The sequence below is a fragment of the Sciurus carolinensis genome, chromosome 7 (genome assembly GCF_902686445.1).
Source record: "Sciurus carolinensis chromosome 7, mSciCar1.2, whole genome shotgun sequence".
NCBI classification, from domain to species: Eukaryota; Metazoa; Chordata; class Mammalia; order Rodentia; family Sciuridae; genus Sciurus; species Sciurus carolinensis.
Window position 1 is genome coordinate 39,639,364 of NC_062219.1, and position 27,559 is coordinate 39,666,922.

At 36.4% G+C, this 27,559-nt stretch overlaps 1 protein-coding gene across 1 annotated transcript in view; it reads right to left on the reverse strand.

The window, feature by feature from the left end:
- The window catches only part of Rnf217 (ring finger protein 217), a 119,815-nt gene that overhangs the window by 17,365 nt on the left and 74,891 nt on the right, over window positions 1-27,559 (reverse strand). The window contains 2 exon segments of the mRNA XM_047559526.1: window positions 5,423-5,587; window positions 18,659-18,892. Of these exon segments, the coding sequence (XP_047415482.1) occupies window positions 5,423-5,587; window positions 18,659-18,892 (399 nt within the window).

Below are 27,559 nucleotides of genomic sequence, written 5' to 3' on the forward strand. Positions count from 1 at the left end.
TGTGTGTGTGTGTGTGTGTGTATGTGTGTGTGTAGCAGCCAAATCTCTAAAAGAGTTGTTTTTCTGTCAGCCACACAGTTCTGGAAAGCTTTGATGTTATGGATCTCCTGTTTCCTGGTTGGATTTTATTTTTAATATTGAACTATCTCAAACATCTTTAAAAACTATAGATCATAATGTAATAGCAACATATGGACTCACCACCCACATTTAATTATGTTAACATACTGCAATATTTGCTTCAGAAATATTTTTGAAGTGATAATTCTTCCTTTGAATAATGATTCCTTTGTATGATTAATGTTTCTTGACTGTAAGTTCCTGCTTGCTTTATACTCCTGCTTGCCTCACATAATCAGGTAAAAGGGCCTGAAGGTATGTCCACCTGCATTTTAAAAGTTCATACATTAAAATATATATACTTAGGTGTCAGAAGTCTGGCCTTTGGAAAAATTGGATTTTAACAATTTCAAACTTCACAAGGGAAAAACATGGTAGTGCTAGATGTCAATATCTGGTTAACTGTAAAATAACCAATACAAATTAACTAATAGTAAACTTTTTGAGGAATGATCAAATGAATGGCTTATTAACCATTCTTAAAGAGTTTTGATTCATATTCTTGAAGGCTTCATAACTGCTTTTATTTTTCATGATGGTTATCATATAAGAAAAAACAATTAGGGATTTCTAATTTTTCTTTTAAAATCCAAAATATTCAGGCTATTAGAAGCATCCAATAGGTTTATGCTACTACCTGAGACATATTTATTAATAAATTAAGTATTCATTTAAAAGTCTGCTTAAAAGTCTGCTGAACAATAAAATTATGTGCAGCAGCCATTTCTGGAAAGGGAACAATGAATTTTTGTTTGTTTCTTTAATTTAGTCAGTGGCATATTAGTCTTATCATTTAAAGAACTATAATGGCTGGGCCAGGTGGTGCATACATGCCTGTAATCCTAGTGATCCAGGAGGCTAAGGCAGGACAATAGCAAGTCTGAGGCAAACCTCAGCAGTTTACTGAGATCCTGTCTCAAAATAAAAAGGAAAGGGGATGTAGCTCAGTGGTAAAGTGCCCCTGGGTTCAATCTCCAAGACCCAAAGAATAAAAAAAAATTTAAAAGAGTACCACAATGAGTGGGCAATTTAGTTGGTGAATTTTTTAAAATTTTCAAATGAAATATAAATTAAAAAAAAATTTAATTTCCCTACTTGCTTTAAATTTATTTTAAATATTAAATCATCACAAACTAGATTTAGTTTTATTGATAACTAAGTAAAAAAGAAACCTTTCAATATTAGCTTAAGCTTTCTTTAAAAAATTTTTATAAAAACGAAATCATTTTAAGATTAAAAATGGTGTCTCATAATTGACTGTAGAAAATTCTCCATTAGAAGTAACATGCAAATAAAAACGCTAACCAAAGTTGATCTTAATACAGTAACATAAAATGTTCATAAAATGTTTTATAAGTACGTAACTTTCAGAAATGTTTATATATGTTTACCTTAGTATAAAACAAGCACACTTAGACGAATAAGTATCTTGATCATAAATGTGAGGAAAAAATTTTAATACTCATTATGTCAAAAAAATTCAATTATAAATAATAATTTTGACTTCTTAGCACAAGTCAATTTCTTCATAATACTATACCAAGTATTAGATTGGTCTTTCCACTTGAGAAAAAGGTAAAAAGCTCATCATGGGAGAAGTAATGGAGAGAAAAGAATTGCTTTATTGAGAGTACCAATTAAAATAATGTATTTTTAGATAATCAAACTCTGCTTGGATGGGCAATTTTACAAAGGCATAATCATTTAAAACTCATCAGTATAAATACAGAATTTTCTTGAAAAATTAGCAGTAAGATTAGATAGCTAAGAAAACAGACTCTTACAAATCAAAACAACATTTGCTTAGAGAGAAATTACAAATCAATTGGTAGGAGAATTATTTAGTAAACACAAGTAAGTGAGATGGCTCCAATTTGGAACAACTAGTTTCAGTACTCAATGTATAATAATCACCAAAATAAATTATGGACCAAGTAAAGAGTTAAAATATTTGGAAATCAACAGGCTCAAAGACAGGAAGAAAAGAGACCTTTATAATCAAATGTATGAATGATAAATGATTAAATGTAGAAGGAAAATATGTATGAAATATTTTATAAATATATAAAAAAAAGTGTTTGTGTGTATCATGTTAGTATACAATTGTGTGTCCAAAAGGGAAGAGAATGATACATATTGATAAAACAAAAATTTGAAAAAAAAATATATAAGCAAACCTAGAGATAATAATAACCTAGAAATAAGGACTAAAGTATAAAAGAACCGATTGCCTGAATAAAAAAGAAAAAAGTAGAAGACAGGGAAAATATGTAAATAAAATACACCAGAAAAAAGTTTCAAATAAATAGTTCATATAATTTGATAATAAAAATATGCCCCAACTTAGCCCATACAAATAGGCAAAAGATATGAACAGAAAACTTTAAAAAGTTTGTACTATAAACTCCAAAACATGTTATTTTATATTGTATTTTAAAATAATATTTATATTCAGTTCATAAGCAAATAAAAAATGTAAATGTGAGAACAATGGATTTTAAAATTAATAAATTTAAAAGGAATTAATTAAAGAAGTGTTCATACAGAAACAAATCCTCAAAACTTTTCTCATGGAATTAAAAATTGTTTCACTCCTTTAGAGAGCAAACTGGCAGTACACGCCCAAAATGAAAATCACCGATAGCTTTTAACCCAATAATTCTACCTTTATACATGTTTTAAAGATTCAAAACATGGAAAAAAGAGACATTCAAGACAAATATCATCAACACATTATATGCAGACCCAAACCCCAAATTTAAGCAAATATTACACAGTTAATGAAAGAAATGTTTGGAAAATTGCTATAGAAATGTTTGAGCTGATAAGTGAAGAAACTAATGTATTGAATTATTGGAATATTATAATTAAAGCACTTTATAAGGTAATTCAAATGGGGCAAAAACCAAGGAGATGTGGTGAGTAGATTAGAGTGACAAGATTGAATACTTTCCCTCTTTTCCCAAGTTTCCAGCATGTTTTATGACCTCTATAAACAAAATGATTATTTTAAAATCAAAATCTATTACAATTTTTAATTTAAAACATAATATACCAAACAGCAGGATACAAAAATATAAGTATACTTTGCTCACAACAAAATTTTATGTATATTTGATTATTAATATTGAAAGTATTTATATGAATATAAATGAAAATTATTTTGTCCATCTGAAGGTATCACGTATAATTTTTGTTTTAGTACACTCCTATCTTCTTTTTTATGTTTATAAATTTTAACAGATATATTTACGAAAAGGCAGCCTTAGCATGTAAAATAATGCATGAATTCATCAAGTATACCTCAAGTTCTATTATAAATATAGAAATATTTCATGGGGGCAATATAATTTTAAGGTCCAACAACAAAGATCACGATAAACAAAATTAAAGTTTTGAAGCTGTGCTTATTAAAAAAAGACATTTGCACTCAACACACATCATAAAACGTGACTTAAATAGATATAAATTTTATAGATGTGAATTTCACCAGAAAGCAGAGCTACAACATAGTCATATCAAGGAATTCCCTGGCTCTTTTCCTTTCATCTATTTAAAAGGTAATTCTTTTTAAAGCCCAGACCATGGAGTTATTACTCCAAGATGGAACCAGCATGCAGGCTTTCTCTTAACTGATTATCTATATTTGTCAAAACTGTGGGAGGTTATTAGTGTGCTCAGAAAATTTCTTATGTTTGGTTGCTTTTTCTTTTACACATGAAGGTCCATTTAATGTTAGATCATGTTAGATCAAGGGATTGCAATCACAAGCATATGTTTTTATGTATGACTTAAGTTCAATCAGAATTTCCTCAAGGCATAATGCTGCAGTATTGTTCACTTGGAGAACAGTCCCAGAACCGGCTGGCTGGTAATTGTTTTTTATGGTTTTCCAGGGAGATATAAAATATACTTATGAGCAAAGTGCTAAGTAGAACGACTTAACAGCACTCAAATTCCCACTGGCCTGTGGTATAAAACTGAGCAGCAGCTTCAAATAAAGGCAAGAAAAAAGGAGAAAGGCCTCCTTTTAAATTGTTTTTCAGTGGGATGTAAAATATAAAGGTACTGAACAATCGATGCACTGAGCTGAAATAGACCTAAAATAAAAATGGTAACTGGATGAATTTGCTTCCTACAGGGAAAACAGATAAAGCTTTAACTCACACATCTCTATACATCACTTTTTACAGAGTTGGTTCAACTAAGCTATTTCAAAATTTCTTCCAACTGCCAAAAATACAACATAGCATTTCATGTTATACTTTTTACTTATGGTATGTATAAAATAATATGTGGATTTGGCATAGTAAATTTGTACATTAGTATGCTCCATAATAGGATTTAAAAATACTTTTACTATTTCAAATTGGATTCACCATTATTTTAAAATTTTAAGTATTTCTGAAAATTTGAATTTCATTTATCTGGTACTAAGTCTCCAGGAAAGAAGGAACTGTAGAATTATTCGTAAAAGAAAACTAGGCTCAATTTGGATATGATATCCAAAAGTCAATTTGGCAACAGCTAAAACACACATATGGTGGAGTACACATATATTCACATATAAAATTTTCTAAAGTAAGTTAAAAACTTCAAACTTCAACAGATCCCTGTCTTATAAGCTCCAAATCCTTTTTTTTTTTTTGGCTGTATTTATTTGGTGACCTCTGTAGGAGGATCTTCCCTTGCTATTTGCATGGCTAACTTTCAATATCCAGGTTTCAGCTCAAATGTCTGTTAACTCTTGATTATTTGCAAGATTATACGAGGGAAATTAAAGTGGGATTCATTAAATCCCTAAATCCTGATTTGGAGTATTAGCATGTACCTCAAAAGATATACAAAGAAATGAAATGATCAATTTAACATAATCCTAAAGCGATAAGTGATGGCAGAAGGGCAAGAAGAGCAAAAGACTGCTGTGAGGATTCAAAGCCTGCATAACTGGGTAGGGATTATAGTAGTGTGGCAAGCTAGAAATGACACGTTTATATCATTTGCATACTAGCTTTTCCTTCTTAATTTTTAAAGGGAACACAAAGATTTTGATGTTTTAAATCAATATTTATAAGTGGTCTCCTTAAATTTTGTAACATAATAAAAATAAGAATATACATTGTTTATATAAAAATGTTAAGTTTAAGATATAATTTCTCTTCTAAAATGAAACAGCAAATGCTCTTTATCCACACCTGTATTCATATAATTATAACTATGATTAACTTCAATATTTTGGATATTGTTCAATTACATACAAATGTGCACAGATCTTTCCTTTCTTCCAAAAGGTTCATCTCACCTTGCACTTGGGACACTTCTGGGCGTTCCTCTGCCCATGCTCAATCTCGCTGGCCCAGTGACGCAACAATTTGTCTCCTTTTTTGTACTCCTTGCAGTTAACACCTTCATGCCAAGGAGAGTGGCACTTGAAACACCAGACGAATTGGCAAGTGGGGCACTGGATCTGTGCAGAGAAAATAATAATAAGTACTAGTAGACAGAAAGAAAGGAGAAGAGACGCTTGGGAAATTAGCAAAAGGGTTACAATTTAAAATGCCTCCTCAACAAGACCAGAACTAGAATAAGACATGAATATTCTGTTGTTAAAGGAGGAATGAATTGCTTTGGCAAAGATGATCTGGCTGTTCATACTGGAATTCAGTACTTAAGATATTCTAGAAATCAAATTGCCTTTATGAACATCTCCCAGATGGAAGCACAGAGTAAAACCTGAAGGTTCTCAATGCCCCAGATCCACATGCTTCTGCCCCCTTTAACTCACTTTTCCCTTCCATCAATTTCCCAGATATTTCCATTGCTCTTTATAACAATGACTTGCTTATGAAATCAAAGCCCCACAGACACTTCATCAAATGAAAAACAAACTAACCAACACTCTGCTATACCAGCATCTTCTGTGAAAAAGCATCCAAAATAATGGATACCCTTGGTTTGCTACCAATCTAAGGAAGATTAGCTACAAAAAAAATGCAAAGAATAGAATAATTAGAAATGTATCAATATGGCCGTCCTGTGGCTTCTATTGAGAGAACCATCAAAAAGAGGTTCTTATATTTTCACTATGTGGAGGTATATATGAGCAACTGTGTACATGTTCATTGAAAATATTTGTCTTCTACTTGACATGGAAGATGTTTTATCTGCTTTCCTTTACTATGAATGGCAGTGGAGAATGCCACCCTCACATAGTATTTATAGTTCTCACACCCTAAAAGCAGGTGGACATATTGGACTTTCCTCATCCCCATTTGATTAAAATGAATTAATAAAATATGTTACTTTGAATGATATTTGTAACTCTTCTTTTCTAGGTTCCTGCACATTAGGCAACTAAAGCATGTACTGATGTTGTGAAGAGCAATTAGAGTTTCTTTTGGTAAATTGTATACAATAGCACCACTTACTTCTTTGGATCACCACTTTTTTGACAATGGAGATTCCACTACATAAATTAACTGGCAATTACAATCACAGCTCTTCTGCTTATAACTCAAAGTACTGGAGTTTTCACTTACGTCAAGAATAAGTAATGCTTTTCCTACACAAATGTGAAGAAGCAAAAGTTCTTCTGTTTTTAACTTTGGACAAAAAAAATAACATTTAGCTATTAAATTGAAAAAAATCTTCATGTTTATTTTTAAAAATTCAGTTAAATGGGAATATCATGCATTATTTATTTTTATCTTCAAGATAATCCTACAAAGTAGGTATGAAGGTGACATAGAAAGTATGTGTTAAAAAGAAATTTAAATATACATTTATCTGGCTCCAAAGTGAGCACTTTCAAACTGTGCCAAAACACTTGCTCACACTCAGCAGTGTTCCTTCTTTGATGACTGACAACTTAAAACATAGTGGTCCAAGATTGTTAAGTGGTTAAACTATTCAGTAATTCACAATTCTACATGATTCCCAATGAAAGGTGAACTATGAAAATTCTTTTCAAGATGTTACTCACATAAATTTGCAATCTTGGAAAGAAAAAAAGGGACTTCACAATGCAGTTATTTAAAATAATTGTTTCTCCCTTTTCTGACCACTGATATCAAAATAAGTCATTTTTCAAAGTAAGAATAAGTTGAAGTGGGTGAACTTCAAAAAATAAAACATTATGCTTATTCATTTAAGGTCATTGAACAATGAAGACTAGATGTCACTATCATATGGGGCCTTCCTTCTGAAGATAGTGAGTGAAATGCAAAGAAAAAGAAAGACATCACTTTTCCTCCTGTACCTGCCAATATTTCAGGAAGACTTGAATACTTAATTCAGTTCTCTCCTATGAGATAAAAATTCATGATTTGAAATTGCTGGGCTCTAACATCATTAAAAGTGTAAAAGGCCTCTTTGGTTTTTTTAATCAGTCTTAGATTTTATTTATGAAATGAACAGAAAGAGGACTATAAAAGTCTTTGAAACTGGAACTCATTGTCTAAATGGCAGACATAATGGTTCAAGGATCCTTGTGAACTAATGCTGAACTCACATCTTTGGATCTCCAACAAGATAACGAGAAGTGTGTCATTCTCCTAAGGTTCTGGAATGAGGGAATCTGACAGTTGGTGTCTAAACCAGGCACACTGACTCTCAACTGCTCATAATAAGTAAGTCCGACTGTGTGACCTACCACTATTCTCCCCAACAAAACAGAACTAGTGACAAAGTGACAGGAGTCATGTAGCAAGTTCTCATGTGAATATGAGTAAGTAAAATTCATACTCAACTGCTTATCATGCTCTAGATTAAAATTACAAAAGGACTAACAGTCAACCCAAACAACTTTAGTATTTAGAGACTAATCTGAATTGTTTCAGTGCTGGTTTTTTGGTCTAAAGATGCCTTGTTGACCTTACCCATATTCAAAATCAGCCTTATGTAAACACATACAGACCTCAACACTGCATCTTCCTCTATTCTTTGCTTCACATTATCCCTCTCATGAAATGCCACCTCACAACCACATGGAGTGCCTGCCTTCTGCATAATCATTTCACACAGAAGCAGGAGGACAGGCAACATAAGCATTGCTTGAGAGCTTGTTGGAAACAAGCTGAAACCCTGACCCACTGGATTGAGAGTCCACATTTCCACAAGGTCCTCAGGGAATTCATATGCATGCCGAAATCTGAAAAGCACTCTTCTATACCATGTGACTCCATCTCTCCTGACCACAATTTATTGAACCAGGGAAGGTCAAAAACATGTATCCTTTAGTTGGCAAGTTGCCTAAGAAATAGCTTCCATGAACAGAAGTGTTCATTGTTGAATCTAGATTAGCCAAGACAGATTTTTCTCTCCTGGAAAGTGCAATGGGTATACATATACATTCTGCCTTTGTCATGGAGGGAAAAACAGAGAGGAGCTGAGACCATAGTGCAGAACACTGGAGAAGGGGATAGGCATTGATTTGTGGTAAGATGACCAAGGGTTCTCATGTGACCAGAAAAGTATCTGATTCTCCATGAAGCCTGCCTGGGTGGCTGCTGAGACTGCTTTCCTGTACTTCCCACTTCCTGTGGAGTGTTCAGCAAACCTCACTAATTGAGGCAGGACAAGAAACAGCACATGTCTACTTCCTGTACATGAAAGAGTACAATTAACAAAATCTGTGTATGGAATCTTATTCTAAACAAATTCTCCTTAATTCAAGATGTGTTCCCTATTCCTTCCTATCAGATGCAGTTCTCACTTATGGAATTTACTTTAGGCAGGTAGATGTTCAATTTCCTTAACACTATAAGTTTACTGAGGGCAAAAGCTGTGTCTCATTCATTCTGCATTTTCTGAATTAAGTAACATAGACCTTTTAAGGTGTATGGGGGGCACTTAGTAAGTTATTTGTAAAGTGAATTAAATGAATTCAGAGAAAAACCAACCTCTCTAACTTAGAACCAGTAGCTGAGATGGCATCACCCACTTCTTAGATTCTCAGATGATGGTTACTAAATGTTTTATTAATATGTAAACTCTTTTATAAGAGTGGGGCTATTAAGTGTTTCAAGAATAAAGTTATCAGAGTTAGGAATCTCTAATAACTTGCTCCAGAATCCATGAAAGATAAAAGAAGTTTGTATTACATTTTTGATTTTTGAATCTCATTATTTTTCTAGAGACCTGAGTTATACTGACATTCATATAAACCTACCAACCCAATTGCCCTAAGCAAATGGCATTTTTCTCTTATCAATTCATAATGCCAAGTAGGAACAGCCCACATAGTAAATAGTCCAAATCCAAGAGAACCCCAGATAACTATCTGCCTCTAGATTATAAAACTCCTGTACATAGGTCATTTAACATAAGTCACAAAATCAATATTTGATAAAATCAAGATCTTTTACATTTATGCATAAATGAAGTGCTACAATGGTAAGATCTAATTTGGTCTTCAAAGAGGAATTTGCTTTATCAGAACTTCAGGTTATGCAGATACTCAGTAGTGAAACACTCATCAATTCATTTGCCTGTTCAATGAATTTTTATGGAGCATTTCCAAGTGGCAGGTACTGACGATATTGATTTTAGGCTTATGAAAATAACCTGCCCTTAAGGAATTTTGTAGAAACAGACACAAACCCTAAGAGCAATAAACTCATGTAATAACTGCAAGAGATGCTTAGTTAAATTGGTGCCATGGGAAAGATGCTTAAGGGAAGGATGGAAGATATATTCACAGAGAGAATGTGGCTTTGAACAATGAGAAGAATGTTACTGGAACAGGTGATGGAGTCAGAAGTTGGGCAGAGGGTGCAACCTGAGTCACCACTGAGAGGTCTGAGGGCACATGTGGACACAGAAAGTGTTCTAATGTAGCCTGAACAGAGACATCACTTCAGCCAGCTCAACTATGAGCCTTGATGAAGTGTCCAATAAATAGGGTTTATTAAATACCCACAATCTGGGCATTTGTGCCAAAATATACTGTCATCCAGAAACTCTTTATATGAACCATGTAAAAATTACAGCTTTCATGCTGGGCATGGTGGTATAAGCCTGGAATCTCAACTGCACTGGAGCTAAGGCAGGATGATTTTAAGTTCCAGGCTTACAAACTGTCTCAAAAAAAAAAAAAAAAAAAAAAAAAAAAAAAAAAAAAATCAAAGAACTAGGGATGTAGCTCAGCTATAAAGTTTCCCTGGATTCCGTTCCTCAGTTAAAAAAAAAAAAAATTTACACAGTCAGGCTAGTTTCCTAAAGAAATTAACCAACATAGTAAATGATTTGGAAATCTAACAGTTATAAAAAATTTAAGAACTGAAGATGCTTTTCCTGTACAGGAGAAGAAGTGAAAGAAGTGTGCAGTGTTCCAGAGATGAGAAAAGGAGTCTTGATGCACAGTTTCAAACACCTGCAAGGAAGCCCTGTTTGTTCCTTTATAATATCAAATTCTAAAGTCAGAGTGTGACCATGGAGCGAGTCTCCACACAGGAAGATGGGCTTGACTTCCTGCCTTGATCTTAGTCCTTGGGATTCCACTCCCTACTGGGAGCTCTCCCTGAATGATAGAACAGTTACATATAGGCTCCATATAGGCTTAATAGAGACCAGAGGGTCAAGTGACCCTTATCTTAATTTCTCACAGCACAGTTGAAATTGGGGTGGAAAAGGAAAGAAAAACTTTTCTAAAGGTTGGAGATCAAAAGTAGATATAACAATGCAAGGTAACATATGACAAGATAATGTATATCAAGATACAGTGCTTATTTATATAAATAATCTTACAGACCTCCCTCAGTATTCTTTCCTGACTCCTTTTTACATATGTAATACATTATTTATTGCATAATACATCCTCCTGGCTTTTATTTTTAAGTGAGAGGCATGTTCTTCTAGGGCGGCATGTCAGAACTTAGGGACGGGGTTGTCTGCTGAGTCTGCTACCCTGAACTTGAGAATCATTCTTCATACCAGTCCACCTGGAATCACCTTTATGCATCTACAGATTCTCCCTCTAGATCCAGAAGTCAAAACCCAGAGAAATATTTTTTTGAGTCCATTTCTTATCTGAGGACCCATTTCTTCAATGATGATATTCTAATCAGCTTTTTTATCACTGTGACCAAAAGACAGGACAAGAAAACATAGAGGAGGAAAAGTTTATTTTGGCTCATGATTCCAGAGGTCTCAGTACATGGCTGACTGACTCCATAGCTCTGTGCCTGCAGCAAGAAAGAAAATCATGGCAGAGTGTAGTGGAGGAAAGCAGCTCAGAACACGACAACAAGGAAGCAGTGAGAGCTCCGCTCACCAGGGACAAGCTATAAACCCCAAAGGTACACCCAAATGACCTACATGCTCCAGCTACACCCCACCAGCCTGCAGTCACTGCCCAGTTAATCCCTATCAGTGGGTTAATCCACCCATTAGGTTACACACTCAATCTAATTCCACTACTGAATATTTTTGCATTTTATCACACATAAGCTTTTGGGGGACACCTCATATCTAAACCATAATTAATGAATAAAAAGGGCACTAGAAAATTCTGCTTCATTTGCATAGCCTGAATTCTTAGCCAGAAAAAATGTAGCATCATTCTGTTTTCAATGGGACACTCTATTCTGAACACAAAACAATAAGGCTAACATCTCATGAAGTAGCAGGAGGGTCATGTAATTACAGTGTAAAGAGGAAATGGGACTATTCTCTGTCACTAACAGATGAAAGCTGGAGGCAGAGACAGAGGGAAGATGGGAAGGAGAAAGAGAGAGTACTCAGACTGAAAGTAATCATTAATTTTTTCTCAAATTGTAGTTTTTTGAAATAGGAGAGGGTGATTCTAAAAGTAGCAAATTCCTTACCAATGGTAGTGTCTGGTCAGCGCCTGAATAGCCAACCTATAGAGAGCATCACTGGGCAGATGGCTTCACTAGGTTCTCTTCAAGCCTAAGAGGTTAAATGTGAAAGGCAGGAATACAGAGGGTGGTAGCTAAGAAGTGCACAGTCCAACCTTCTTCCAGAACATCTGAACATTTCATAACGAGGATCAGATTGGCTAACTTAACCCCCTTTCCAGTCAGTCAACAGAGAGAAATGATTCTTAACTTGTCTCTTATGCTGAAGACTCAAGGGAAAACAAAATGAAGTGAAAAATAGTTCTCAACAATGTTGAAGGACAATGTGCAGGAGTTATGGGTCTTAATTATCACAGTTATCTAGTTGGTTTTGTATTTTTTAATTTTTTTGAGTCAGATATAGGCTAAAATATCAGATGAATTCCAACATTTGGCTATTGTTAGAAGTTGAAGCACAAGCAAAACTGAAAATATCATGGCCAGTTTGTGCCTCAAAGAACAAGGTTAGCAAACACCTCATTAGTGACTGAAGGGAGAAATGTACTCTAATAAAATTTAGTAGGCCTGCATCATAGCTGAGCATTATACATTTTTTTCAAGGGAAAAGTATAATACCCCCTTTGTTTAACTGGCTTCTTTAACTGGACTAGACGACTTTGTCTTTATCTCCCTCATAAATCTATGCCAGAAGCAATCATTTAAGAAACTATTCTTGTTGTCTATAGGTTCCTGACATGGATGATGCATTAATCCCAAGAGAAATCAGCATGTGTCATAAGATAAACTGACCTTATTGAGCTGATTCACAGTTCGATTCTCAATTTGTAAACACTGTCAATTTAAAGTGATGGTATCAGGGAAAAACAGAAGAGAAAAGAAGCACACTAATCACAAGTTCATGGGAAAGCTTTACACGTATCTATGTATGGAAAGAAATTTTCAAATCATTTCTACCAAAGAAAACTTCAGCACACTTTAAAGCACACAAATTAGGAACAACCTATTGACTCTATGGTGTTCTGAGAGTCCTTAGAAAAATTGTTTTACCACACAAGGAAATACTATATTCATGCAGTTTTATAAAATATGATTTCTACCCAGAGGGCTTATAATTGTAAGAGAATAAAAGACTGCTAAAGATGTAAGGTCAGAACAGAAAGAGCTTCTCAGGGACATTATATTGGCTCTTTTCTTCCACCTTGTGATGAGTCATAGCTCCTTTGTGTAAATGATGACGGTTCTGCTTAACATTTGTGGGAAGAACAGAAGGAATTATTATTAGTTTTGCCTCAAGGAAACCATAAAGAGAACTGCCTTCAACATGCCCCTGTGTGGAGAGGCATGACCTTCAACTCTCATTCTAAAGCAGCCTACACTTGGGATGGGAAATGAACCTGGAACTGCATCGACTGTAGTGAACTCCTGAGTGAAATAACTTAGTGGCTTTTAGTCCTGTGCAACCCTTTTCCCTCTCCTCGAATCGATGAAGAACAACAGCAAAGCCTATGATGTTCATTATCATGACTTCCTTATCAAAACCCCTTCTCTTCCACCTCCCAGGGTTAATGACTTCTATCAGATCACTCCTGAGCCATGTTTCATGACGTCTCATCCCTGATGCCCCAAAGGATCTTCAAACTTAACACCATCAGTATATTTCAAATGGAGGTCATTTTCCACTCCCCAAACCTTCCTTCTTCCTCCAGACATAATTTCTTCTGTGCTTTATTCCTACTGCTCACTGATCTCTGTTCATTTTGACTCCCTACCCCTTTCTCCACACTCAGGGATGCTTGTTTTGCTCCCCTTGCCTAAATGATAAAGACCATTATAATTTCTAGCATGTGTTGAGCACTTATGATGTGTCAATCACAATGCTAAGCACTTTATATGTACAACTTCATTAAATCCTTACTGCACTCTTAGGGCATGGGGTACCATTACTGTTCCCATTTAAAGATGCAGAAATTGTACTCAAGGTTACAGAGCTAGTATGTGGCAGCCTGAGAATTTAAATCTAGTTTGAAGGCAGTGCTCTCCCCCAACTTTCTATCTTGGTCAACTTAACATTTCAAGACTTAATGTGTTTGCCCGTCAATGAAGCCCTTCCAGTCTTCCCTGTCTTTTCTTTTCCTATATACTCAGCACTTTCCATCTACATTTATTACAGTGCATGCTACTCTCACATTGAACAATTTGTTAGTTCCTTCAACACATATATTTAGAATGCATACTCTACAGGACATAGTGCTGTAGAGTGAATGGGAATGAAAGAGGGATTGAAGCAAGCCCAGACCTGGCCTCCTAGAGACTAGAGAGAAAAGAGACTTTAAGCAAATAGGCACAGAAATATACCATAAAATCCCAGATGATAGTTGCTATGGAGAAAAACTTTGGGTGTGGATGATATGTCCCTCTCTAGGTATCACATGAGCACATCAGAGTCACAACTATGTTTTTTTATTTTTCCACCATTAATGTGTTCCCGAATTGATGGGCAGTTGGTGTTGCATTAATAAATTACAGGAACTATTTAGGTTAGAAATTAGATTTCTAGTTGGAAATCGAAGTCAACTTCAATTATAAATGGGATCATAAAACTTTCTGGCATCATGATAAGAGTTTCAGGTAGAAGAAAGAAATATTATGAATGCACTGGATTTGACCAGAAGCAAGGCTGTCTTAATGTAAATCTCTCAATTCAGGAATACACTTGTTTAATTTGATATAGTATGAATCCAATAATGTTCAGAACACAATGAAAAGCTCTATTTTTCAAAAATTTGCCAGCTTGGAGTTGCTGAGTTAGGGCTTCCAAAGATAAATAGATATGAAAGAGTTCTGGTTACTGCTTAATGATTATACTCTGTTCATCCTTTTTCCATCTGGTGATTACAAAATAATTAACAAATGGCCTTTACGAAGAGCTATACATGAAAATAAAATCCCCAAATATGATATTTTAGATCTTAAACTTTGTGTGAGAAGCATTTACTCAGCCATAACATTTTCAACAATTTTAGCCTACTATATTAAGTGCTTCTAAATTTCCAGGAAAAAAAAAAACATAATAAATGTTCAAAGAATAACATTAGGTAAAGATACTGTAACTCAATGACTCAAAAGCAGTACAACTGGGCTGGGGATACAGGTCACTGGTAGATCTCTTGCCCAGTACGTGCAAGGTCCTGGGTTCCATCCTAGCACTACCCAAAACAAAACAAAAGCACTAGTACTATTGAGATAAACACTGCAAGGGATTTATCAACAGTTACAAAACCCACTTATGGATATAAACAGAAGGCAGTTGGCTTACAGTGAAACTTGTTGCATTTGAGTACTTGAATTCACTACTCTTGAAGTTATGATAAGCTATAACAGGTTGGAAGTGGGTTCTGTTATTGGGGAAAATGAATTAAACTAAAATGCAGCAAAATGAAAGATGTCCCTCTGTTCACCACAAAGAATGAAGACCTCAGGGCTAGTTTAGAGTACTATACTTCACCATGAATGTCAGAGGGGTTTGCTAGAGTATACATGTCAGTGCCTTTCCTACCTACAATATCCAGACAGGTGTGGGCATGTTAATCAAGTAATGTTAATGTAGAGCTTAGAGTTTAATGATGAGAAATGCTATATAAAGGTTACACTAAAAATAGTACATGTCATAGCACCAGGAAGTGTTTGAATCATATGTTGTACAACTGTGTACAACGTAGAAAAGGGTAATTATCCCCACATTTGGTGGTAGTTTTACTTTTCTTTGAATTTGCTTTATAGTTTATTTTTATATTATGCTATAGCTTGGATCTGGAGTGTCCCCCAAAGGTCCATATGCTAAAGGCTTGGTCACCAGCCTGTGGCACTAAAGGGAGGTGGCAGAACCTTTAGGAAGAAGGGCCTAGGGAAGGAAGTTAAGTCTCTGAGGACATGACCTTGAAGGACATGTTGGGATGCTGGCTCTTCCTCTCTCTCCTTTCTGGCCTCCACCCACCACTCATCACCATGATTTCTGCTTTGCCAGAGGCCCAAAAGCAATGAACTGAAACCATTGAAACCCTGAAGCATCCTTTAAAGTTGATCATCTCAGATATTTTGCCACATGATAGAAAGTTGACTAACACCTATAGAGATATTACCCCTCACCCACCCCTGAGGATTTTAACTGCTTTATTATCATTTAGTATGTATTGAATTTCTCCTCTTCCCAAAGTAACTTTACATCACCTGTGCTTATAAAAAGTAAACAATTGCATCTGCAAGATTTAAGATCTTGGCCCAATTCCCCCTGCTTCTCTTCTTAACCTACAACTCACTGACGGACATCAGGGGAAGCCTGATCACTGGGACATGTTATCAGGATACCTTTGGTTCACTCAAAATCATATACATACAGGATTTTATATTTGCAATTTTTCCATATTTCACTCTCAATACATGTGCACTGTGATAAATTATGATCATTACAGCAAGATTTTAGATGAAATAAGACATAACATTTCATGCTGCTGTAATTGTATCTAAATGATCCTTTTACTCATTAATAAGAATTATTTTGAAATTATTCAATTATTTCCACTTTGATTCAATTATGTGTACCTTTTGGTAATCAAAATAACCTCACTTATATCTAATTCTAAACACAATTTAGAAACAAAATAAAATATCCTACATTATAGAATAACAAATACTTTTAAAACTGGAAATTTCCTGATATCAATAACATACAACTGGAACAAAATTAAGAAAATAACATAAAAATATATAGAATCAATAGAATATATAGTATTCTATTGGTATTAAGTCAGTAGTCAATATCATTGTAAGGTTATTATTTCAGTTTTACAATTTTGTAACCTCAAAAATGACATTTCTTACAGGAAATTAATGAAAGATTTTCGCCTGACAGTCACACCTTAAAGACACTAACCTGCTTAAAAACCAGAAAAAAAAAATTAACCATGAGAGTCAAGCAGTTGCAAAGACCAATTAGTCACTAAGAGGTTCTGACTAGCTCATCATTGTAATGGCAGAGGAAGCTACTTGCTAAACCACAACCAGGGTTCCCTCAAAGCCACAGGAAGAATAACACAGGGACCACTGCTTCCAAGACTCAGAACATGGGCAAAAATTTACCTTAAATGGAGATGACTTAGAAAAGTCTTTGAAACCATTTCATCCTGCCATTTACTGTAATAACAAGGATGAAAACTACTGCCACAGCCTCATTCGTTTTCCGCTTCATTTATTGAAAATGTTCTCTATTCTGCTGCCTATTAGTCACCCAGTGAGGATCAAAACTTTGCAAGACAATTGTTCTGGGGTAGGCCTGGGGCACCTGTGCATCTTAAAAACTCTCCAAGCAATTCTATAATAATCAGGGCCATGAGTCAAAGATTCCTCCCACAGCTGTTGCCTTGGTTTCTCAGCCTTCAGTCTTGGCCTCCTGTGACAGCCTCTGTGAATGCTGCCACAAGGATCTTTTGTAATACTATGGAGTTAAGTGCAAACTTCTGAGCATAGTGTAGAAGACTCAACATGGCCTCCTCTCCTACCTGCCAAGCTGCTCTTCACTGTTCTTTCCCCACCAGCTCCGCAAAGCTGCTTAAGTAGGGAAAGCTGCTTAAGTAGGGCCTGGCCTCAGCCTCTGGGCCTGAGCTCTTACTTACTCTTGCTCTGAAATGCTCTCCACTCTGCCTGGAGAACCCCACCTCCTCAGTGAAGCTATTCTTGACATCCTAGGCCCAGCTTCATGCAAGTGTCCCCAAAGCACCCTATATGAATAGGGGTGTGTGTGGGTGGGGTTGTAGTGGTAGTGATATTTTTTAAAACCATATTGAACTGTCACTTCAGAGCGTATATACCTTTTATCTTCTGCTATAGTTATGATGTTAAACATCCTTTGAAGGCCCAAATGATAAATAAAGGCTGACTCCCCAGGGTGGCACTAGTAGGAGTTGACAGAGCCTTAGGAAGTAAGGCCTAGTGGAAGGTCCTTGGGTCATTGGGGTTGTGCCTTCAAAGGAGATTGTGTGACCTGGTGACTTCCCCTAGCTCTCTCTTGCTTCCCAATCACAAGGAGAGAGAATCCCAATCAATCATGGCCTGAACCCTCAAAAACTGTGAGACAAAATAAGCCTTTTTTCTTTAAGTCAATTGTCTTAGTTATTTGTTATAGTAAAAGAAAGCTGACTAACACATCTTTATTAGATTTTCTGAAGCAGAGACAATGTCTTTACTTTTGCGTCCCCTAAATTTAACGCAATGTCAAGCATACACTGACATTCTAATATTTGTTGAATAAAGAATGAATAACATTTTATACTATTTTCCTTTCTCACAGGCAGAGTTAGAGGAGATTTCCATCAGGATCACTGGGAAAGTCAAGATGAAGTTCATACTTTAAAAAAAAAAAGCCTTAGTATTAACTTAGTATTTGGTAATTATAATGATTACTCTAAAGATTATCTTTTCAATTATATTACCAGAAGAATTTTCGACATGATTAAAGTCAATAAAAAATCTTTAATTAAATCCTCAGGAGTGCCCACTTAGCATCAGTCTACCCAGACCACACATTTTCAGAATTACAGGCAATGTATGCTCACCTTAGGCTCCAGGAAGGGAAGGAAGCCCACTTAATGCCCACCACAAGTCGGCCCAATATGGCTGCTCCTATCATGTGACATCTAACCCACAACTCTGGTGAACATGCTTACTTTATATTTGCTTTCTGATCTTGAAGGGGTAGGAATATGTCCTTTTTTCTTAAAGGTTGTAAAGTGCTTGCACTGAGGACACGGCTTGGTGCTGGAATCAATGCGGCCAAGTTCCAAGAAGTACTTATACTTGATGGAGTCTTCATGCGTTAAGTTATAGACAACAGTTGTTTCTTCCAGGAATTCAAAGCACTCTGTGATAGGGCATTTGATTTCTACTTGGCCAAGTTGTACCTGTGTGAAAGAGCAGGTGGCATTGGTTATTAAGTTTCTCTTTTTCATTTTTGCATACAGTATCGTTACTTCATGACTGTAGTAAAGGATTGTCTGTTATTTTTAAAGAAAACAATGAGGGGCAATCAACTTTGATACCTGTATTAGGTAGTCCCAAAACAATCACTGTTTCCATACTGATTTATTCGATATTTAGTCTTCTCTGATCATATTTGTGAACCTAAGCCACCAAGACTCACCAAGGAAACAAACTACCATCTCATCCTCCTGGAAACAGCAGGATGAGCCAGCATTCAGACCCTGTGCCAACCAACTACAGGAACTGTAGGGTGAGCCAGCATTCAGACCACGTGCCAACCACAAGGTGTTTCAGATGTCAACGTTACTGTAGAATATTTCAGCACTAAACTTTGGGCACATTTTAAATTTAAAGGACAAAGAGATTTTGTAAAGTATATTATGTAGTGTATCTTGTAATTTGAAAATCATTGCCAAAAAATAACTATCTGATCCTTCCAAGCCATGGACATAAAGTAAGTTAGCTCCTATGTCTCCAGAATCTCAGGGGCAAGGAAGAAAATGAAATCAAACACGAAGGTGCAAAACAAAATAAGAGAATCGTTATGGGCCTTGGTTACCACCGATGAAATTCATGAAATTAATTTATTCAGAGGAACACAGAGCTTGATCAAGAGAGGATATGCTGGAATGATATATTTAGCATTTTTGTATAGGATACTAGATATGGCTAACGTTGAAAATGACAGTAAAATATTAAAGTGCAAAATGTGGACACAACTGATTTTTAAAAGCTGAAGGAAATAAATAAACAACTTTCAAATAAGGAGGAGCTAGACTCTGTCCTTTTATTAGTGAGCAGGAACTCCTTACAATCAAGGCATCATAATCGCCTTTGCCCTTCCTAATTAGCAAAGGAAGGCACTGGAAACTCCACACGGCAAATGACTATCAGCTCTGATTTTCACTTGAGTGACTGACATTCTGAGCGAACAAGACACATTCACCTGCATGAGAAAAGCCCACCATGAAGGCTGAGGCAGGAAGGGGAGGAAGTCGCAGGTTCTGCAGGGGAAATATCATCACAGAGGGCAATGGAAATTTAAAAAGCCCAAATTCACAGTAACTTTCAACTTTACTGTTTATATTGCACAAACTTGAGGAAAAGTAGTTACAAAGTTGGAGGCTGAAGGGTGCATGAGAATGACAAGTTGAATTAACACCATGAAGGACGTGATCAAAACGATAGAAAGTGGAAGGGTCTGAGGAAGTCTGAGTTTGAATAAATCCTGGTACCATAACTGATCTGCTGAAAGTACAAAATGCTACTTATTTGATGTTACTACTGTATAAAAACTGTGATCCAAAGAGATTTGTTTTTGGGCTGGGGATATACATGGCTCAGTTGGTAGAGCACCTGCCTCGCACGCACAAGGCCCTGGGTTCAATCCCCAGCACCGCAAAAAAAAAAAAAAAAAAGAGATTTGTTTTTAAAATACTTACCCAATTTTCTACTTTTTTGATGGGTCTATTCAGAGACTCAGATTTTATTATTACTCATTATGGTGTTATCATGGTATACTGATTCCAGTTACTATTATTATTATTATTTATTATTTATTATTTTTGGTACTGGGTATTGAACTCAGGGGACTTAACCACGGAGTCACACCCCCCAGCCCTCTTTTGGATTTTATTTAGAGAAAGGGTCTCGCTAAGAGTTGCTTAGGGTCTCTCTAAGTTGCTGAGGCTGACTTTGAACTGGTGACCCTCCTGCCTCAGCCTCCCGAGCTGCAGGGAGCCTCTAATTATGTTTCTAATAAATTATTTTAAGACAGAAGTCTCAAGAGATTTCATGTAGACAAACTCCAAAATGAGAAGTCTGGCTTGATGAAGTATATAATCTGAACATTCAAAAACGATGAAACACTTCCCCCTTTAACATTCAGTCGACATTTATGAAGGCCAATCCTGAGCCTTGCACTGGGTTGGGAGCTGAAGCTTCACAGGTCCTTCAGTCAAGAGGCAGTGAGGACACCGAGTGAGTGAATACACCAGACAGGACAGGCACAGGTGTTAGAGGACAGCATGGGGAAGCACGGCAACCTCAGACTGGGGGAGGTTCAGAGGAGGCTTCTGGGGAGAAGGGAGGTTCCCAGTAAGATCTTAAGATCTGCAGGACTAGGCAAGCAAGGGTGAAGGCGTTCCAAGCAGATGGAAGAAACAGCACAGATGAAGGCCGGAGGAAGACAACAGAGCACACAGAACAGGGTGCCCATATTCTTCCCAACCCCCAACCACACTGACTGAAACAGCACATGGACACGCAGATGAACTTAGAGATCACCACCTTAGAGGGGGGATTAAAGATGAGTAGTAAGAATGGCCCAAGTATATGAGTATGGAAAGAGGCTGTGCAGATGAACATGGACCAGAGGATGAGAGTAGAGTTGCCACCTTGGGAATCTGCCTTTTTTCCTATAAAAATAGAACACTATTCAGTTTGTAGCACATGAGAGTTCCTTTTCATTACACACACACACACACACACAGTGCTCACGCACACACAGAGCCACTTTAAAGGCTCTTGTTTATTGGGGAGCAGTATACTTTATTGGTTTGGAGACTGATTTTCGGATTCCCAGGTCAGTGTTTGAATCCAGTTTCCCTCAGCCTACAAGTTTATTAATTTTAACTATATTTATGATAGCTATAGATGCAGCAATTTCCCAGCCATCTGGGAATAGTCAGGTGTTGGGGAAGTGGAATGTAGTTTAGGGACTACCATCCTCTGCAGCTCTAGGGACCACACCATCTTGTTATTCCTTCAGTACTGGGTACTTGTCAACCACACTGGGCTACCTACTATTCAACAGCCAACAAGGGTCTTGTCTTCTGTTTCAGTGTTTCTCAAATCTGTCTGCAAATGCATTTTATTTCCACAGAAAATTCCTCCTCGCTTTCATGTTTTCCTATTGACTATTCCAAAACTTCTCTTCTTTCTCAGAGCTCCAAAATCCCTATCCTACCAAACTGACCCATGACATCATAGAGTATTTCATTGAACAAGCAGAAATCAGATGCATATTCCCCTACCTTCCCACTACCAGTTTTATAGGTGTATCAGCATCTGACCCCATCTTTTCTATGTTCTTTCCTTGTACAGTGGAGGGCTGAATCTACTTCCAGGACAACTACACACAAATTGCTTGGCTGACTCAAGACTTACATATTCAGAATTGAAACTACTGTTTGTTTGTTTTTTGGTATTTTTTTCTTTCCACATTTTGTTACTGGTGCATTACAGCTATACATAACGATGGAATTTTTTGTTGCATATTCATATATGCACACAATATAACAATAGAATTTGGCCCATATCACTCCCCAGCACTTCCCCCCATCCTCTGCACCTCTCAGCCCCAGTCCTTTTCCTCTGCTGATCTCCCTTTGATTTTCATGAGATCCACCTCTTTCTATTCCTTCCTTCTCTCCAGCTTCCACATATGATACGAAATATACAATCTTTGACCTTCTGAGTTTGACTTATTTTGCTTAACGTGGTCTCTAGTTCCATCCATTTTCTTACAAATGACAATTTCATTTTCAGAGTTGGAATTCTTGCCAATAAGCTAGTAATTGGCGAACTGAAAAATTCCTCACATATTTTCAATATCCTACTTCTTCATACCAACACCATCAGCCTTTTTCAGTCTTTTTCATGCATAGTGTTACTCATGATCTGTCTGATCTCTTGGTTTATATATGTGTTATCTTTTTACAAAATAATTTTCTCAAAAGATCACTGCCAAACAAAAAAAATTTGAGTAAGCAAAGTGCATTCATTTATTTATTCAACAAATAAGTGTTCCATTAATTCAAGGATGCACTTTAAATATCATTTTAACATCTCAAAAGTCAAGACTGTTTCATAATCAATAGTTATTAGCCACAGTTTAATTTGCAGTACTTTTTACTTTCTTAATGGTACATAATACTGCATCCTATAATTGATCACATCTCAAATTTCAGTAAAATGTGGTTTTTATGGATCAGGCATTGAGATGAACTTCTGGTGAGATGACAGGAGAGAGAAACACCACATTGGAGGAAATGAATGATAAGTAAATAAAAAGACAGATTGTAACCAGTGTTACCAAGGAACTACACTCAGGGAGAGGTTCTGGGGAAGTGCCTGCGCCTGTCATGCAGAGGAAGAAACTGCCTGCAAAGCAAACCACAGCAATGGCCCCAGGGTAGAAGGTGCCAGATGTGCCTGCTGTACCTGTGCTCAAAGCACAGAACACAGTGACTAAAACACACTAAGTGAGAGGGAACAGCATGAGATGACACTAGAGTGTCAGGCAGGAGACAAGTCACCCAGGTCTAGTTGGCAATGATAAGTCTCCACTGTATCCTTTTTTGGGGGGATACAAGGGGTACCAGGGATTGAACTCAGGGGCTCTTGACCCACTGAGACACAGCCCCAGCCCTTTTTTGTATTTTATTTAGAGACAGGGTCTCACTGAGTTGCTTAGTGCCTTGCTTTTGCTGAGCCTGGGTTTGAACTCTCTATCCTCCTGCCTCAGCCTCCTGAGCTGCTGGGATTACAGGCGTGTGCCATGGTGCCCAACTCTCCACTGTATTCTAAGTTGAATATTAATCACTAACAGTTTTAAGAGGAAGAGTAACGTCTTGTTTACACTTCTTTTTTTTTTTTTTAAAGAATCATTTAGGCTCTTCTAGGACAATGCACTGTTCAGGAGAAGTGCAGGTTGGGAGAATTGTGGCCCCCTGCATTGCAACCCTCTTCCCACCAGTTCTCCAGTAGGAGACAATGGATGACTTAAGTTGGTAGCAAGAGGTAGCCAGAGATGGAGAGATGGGGTGGGTGTATTTCAAAAGTAGAACAAATGGGATGTTTTAAAACTGACAAATAAAAATTGTATATGTTTATGGTATGTAACATGTTGTTTTAAAATATGTGTATACTGTGAAGTGGTTAAATCAAGCTAATTAACATGCATCGTCTCACCTATTTTTTTTTTTAAGTGAGAACTCTGAAACTCTTGGTGAGCTTATAACACATTGTTCTTAACTAGTCACTATGTTGTATAATGGATCTGTTGAACTTACTTCTTCTAAGTGAATCTTTTGACCAACATCTCTCAATCTTCCCCAACCCACCCCAACAAACCCTGGTATTTAACACTTTACTTCCTGTTTTTATGAGTTCAATGCTTTTAGATTCCAATGGAATTGCATTTCTGACGTCTTTCTGTGCCTATATTTCATTCAACATAAAGTCCTCCAGGTTCATCCATATTGTCACAAATGACAGGATTTCATTCTTTTTAAAGACCCAATTGAATAGTATTTTATTGTGCATATATAACTCGTATTTTTCCCTTCACCTAAATGATGGACACAGTTCAATTTCATATCTTAGCTATTGTGAACAAAGCTGCAATGAACATGCAGTGCAAATATCTCTTCTAAACATTGACTTTATTTCCTCTGTGTGTGTATATGTGTACATATATAGTATATATACACATGTATATATAGAGGATATATACTGTATATACATGTGTATATATACTATATATAGGTAACATATATATTAGCATTTATATAGAGTAGTGGGATTGTTGGATCATATGTATGCTTTAATTTTTTTTTTTTTTTTAGGGTAATGATGTTTATTTTATTTTTCCCCTCCCCCCCACCCCTCTCACCCCTCTTTTCCCTCTACACAGTCCTTCTTTCCTTCATTCTTACCGCTCTCCTTAGCCTAACTCTAAACCTAACCCTAAACCTAATGCTAGCCCCTCCCACCCCCCATTATATGTCCTCATCCACTTATCAGCGAGATCATTCGTCCTTTAGTTTTTTGAGATTGGCTTATCTCACTTAGCATGATATTCTCCAATTTCGACCATTTGCCTACAAATGCCATAATTTTATCATTCTTCATTGCGGAGTAATATTCCATTGTATAAATATGCCACAGTTTCTTTATCCATTCATCAACTGAAGGGCATCTAGGTTGGTTGGTTCCACAATCTGGCTATGGTGAATTGAGCAGCAATGAACATTGATGTGGCTGTATCTCTGTAGTATGCTGATTTTAAGTCCTTTGGGTATAGGCCAAGGAGTGGGATAGCTGGGTCAAATGGTGTTTCCATTCCAAGCTTTCTGAGGAATCTCCACACTGCTTTCCAGAGTGGCTGCACTAATTTGCAACCCCACCAGCAATGTATGAGTGTTCCTTTTTCACCACATCCTCGCCAACACCTATTGTTGCTTGTATTCTTGATAATCGCCATTCTAATTGGTGTGAGATGAAATCTTAGGGTAGTTTTGATTTGCATTTCCCTTATTACTAGGGATGTTGAACATTTTTTCATATATCTGGTGATTACTTGTACATCTTCTTCTGTGAAGTGTCTGTTCATTTCCTTAGCCCATTTGTTGATTGGATTATTTGTATTCTTCGTGTAGAGTTTTTTGAGTTCTTTATAGATTTTGGAAATTAGTGCTCTATCTGAGGTATGGTTGGCAAAGATATTCTCCCACTCTGTAGGCTCTCTCTTCACATTTCTGATAGTTTCCTTTGCTGAGAGAAAGCTTTTTAGTTTGAATCTATCCCAATTGTTGATTCTTGCTTTTATTTCTTGTGCTATGGGAGTCCTGTTAAGGAAATCTGATCCTAAGCCAACAAGTTGAAGATTTGGACCTACTTTTTCTTCTATAAGATGCAGGGTCTCTGGTCTGATTCCGAGGTCCTTGATCCATTTTGAGTTGAGTTTTGTGTAGGGTGAGAGATAGGGGTTTAATTTCATTCTATTGCATATAGTTTTCCAGTTTTCCCAGCACCATTTGTTGAAGAGGCTATCTTTTCTCCATTGCATATTGTTGGAACCTTTGTCTAGTATGAGAAAATTGTATTTATTTGGGTTTGTGTCCATGTCCTCTATTCTGTACCATTGATCTACCTGTCTATTTTGGTACCAATACCATGCCGTTTTTGTTACTATTGCTTTGTAGTAGAGTTGAAGATCTGGTATTGCAATACCCCCTGCTTCGCTCTTGCTACTGAGGATTGCTTTAGCTATTCTAGGTTTTTTATTCTTCCAGATGAATTTCATAATTGCTTGCTCTATTTCTGCAAGGTACATCATTGGGATTTTAATTGGAATTGCATTGAATCTGTATAGCACTTTAGGTAGTATAACCATTTTGACGATATTAATTCTGCCTATCCAGGAACATGGGAGATCTTTCCATCTTCTAAGGTTTTCTTGAATTTCTTTCTTTAGTGTTCTGTAGTTCTCATTGTAGAGGTCTTTCACCTCTTTTGTGAGATTGATTCCCAAGTATTTTATTTTTTTCGATGCTATTGTGAATGGGGTAGTTTTCCTAATTTCTCTTTCTGAAGATTCATCACTTATGTATAAAAATGCATTGGATTTATGAGCATTGATCTTGTAACCTGCTACTTTACTGAATTCACTTATGAGTTCTAAAAGTTTTCTGGTGGAATTTCCAGGTTCCTCTAAATATATAATCATGTCATCAGCGAACAGGGATAGTTTGAGTTCTTCTTTTCCTATTCGTATCCCTTTAATTTCTTTGGTTTGTCTGATTGCTCTGGCTAGAGTCTCAAGGACGATGTTGAATAGAAGTGGTGAGAGAGGGCATCCCTGCCTTGTTCCAGTTTTTAGGGGGAACGCTTTCAGTTTTTCACCATTTAGAATGATATTAGCCATGGGCTTAGCGTAGATGGCCTTTACAATGTTAAGGAATGTTCCCACTACCCCAATTTTTTCTAGTGTTTTGAGCATGAAGGGATGCTGTATTTTATCAAATGCTTTTTCTGCATCTATTGAAATAATCATGTGATTCTTAACTTTAAGTCTGTTGATATGGTGAATGACACTTATTGATTTCCGAATGTTGAACCAACCTTGCATCCCTGGGATAAAACCCACTTGATTGTGGTGCACTATCTTTTTAATATATATTTGTATGCGATTTGCTAAAATTTTGTTGAGAATTTTTGCGTCGATGTTCATTAAGGATATTGGTCTGAAATTTTCTTTCCTCGATGTGTCTCTGTCTGGTTTAGGTATCAGGGTGATATTGGCTTCATAGAACGAGTTTGGGAGGGTTCCCTCCTCTTCTATTTCATGGAATAGTTTGAGGAGTATTGGAATGAGCTCTTCTTTAAAGGTTTTGTAGAACTCGGCTGAGAACCCATCTGGTCCCGGACGTTTCTTTGTTGGTAGGCTTTTGATGACCTCTTCTATTTCATTGCTTGAAATTGGTTTATTTAAGTTGTGTATGTCCTCCTCATTCAGTTTAGGTAATTCATATGTCTCTAGAAATTTGTTGATGTCTTCGAGGTTTTCTGTTTTGTTGGAGTATAGATTTTCGAAATAGCTTCTAATTATGTTTTGTATTTCACTCGTGTCTGTTGTGATGTTTCCTTGTTCATTCCGAATTTTAGTAATTTGAGTTTTCTCCCTCTTTCTCTTTGTTAGTGTGGCTAAGGGTTTATCAATTTTATTTATTTTTTCAAAGAACCAACTATTTATTTTGTTAATTTTTCCAATTGTTTCTTTTGTTTCGATTTCGTTGATTTCG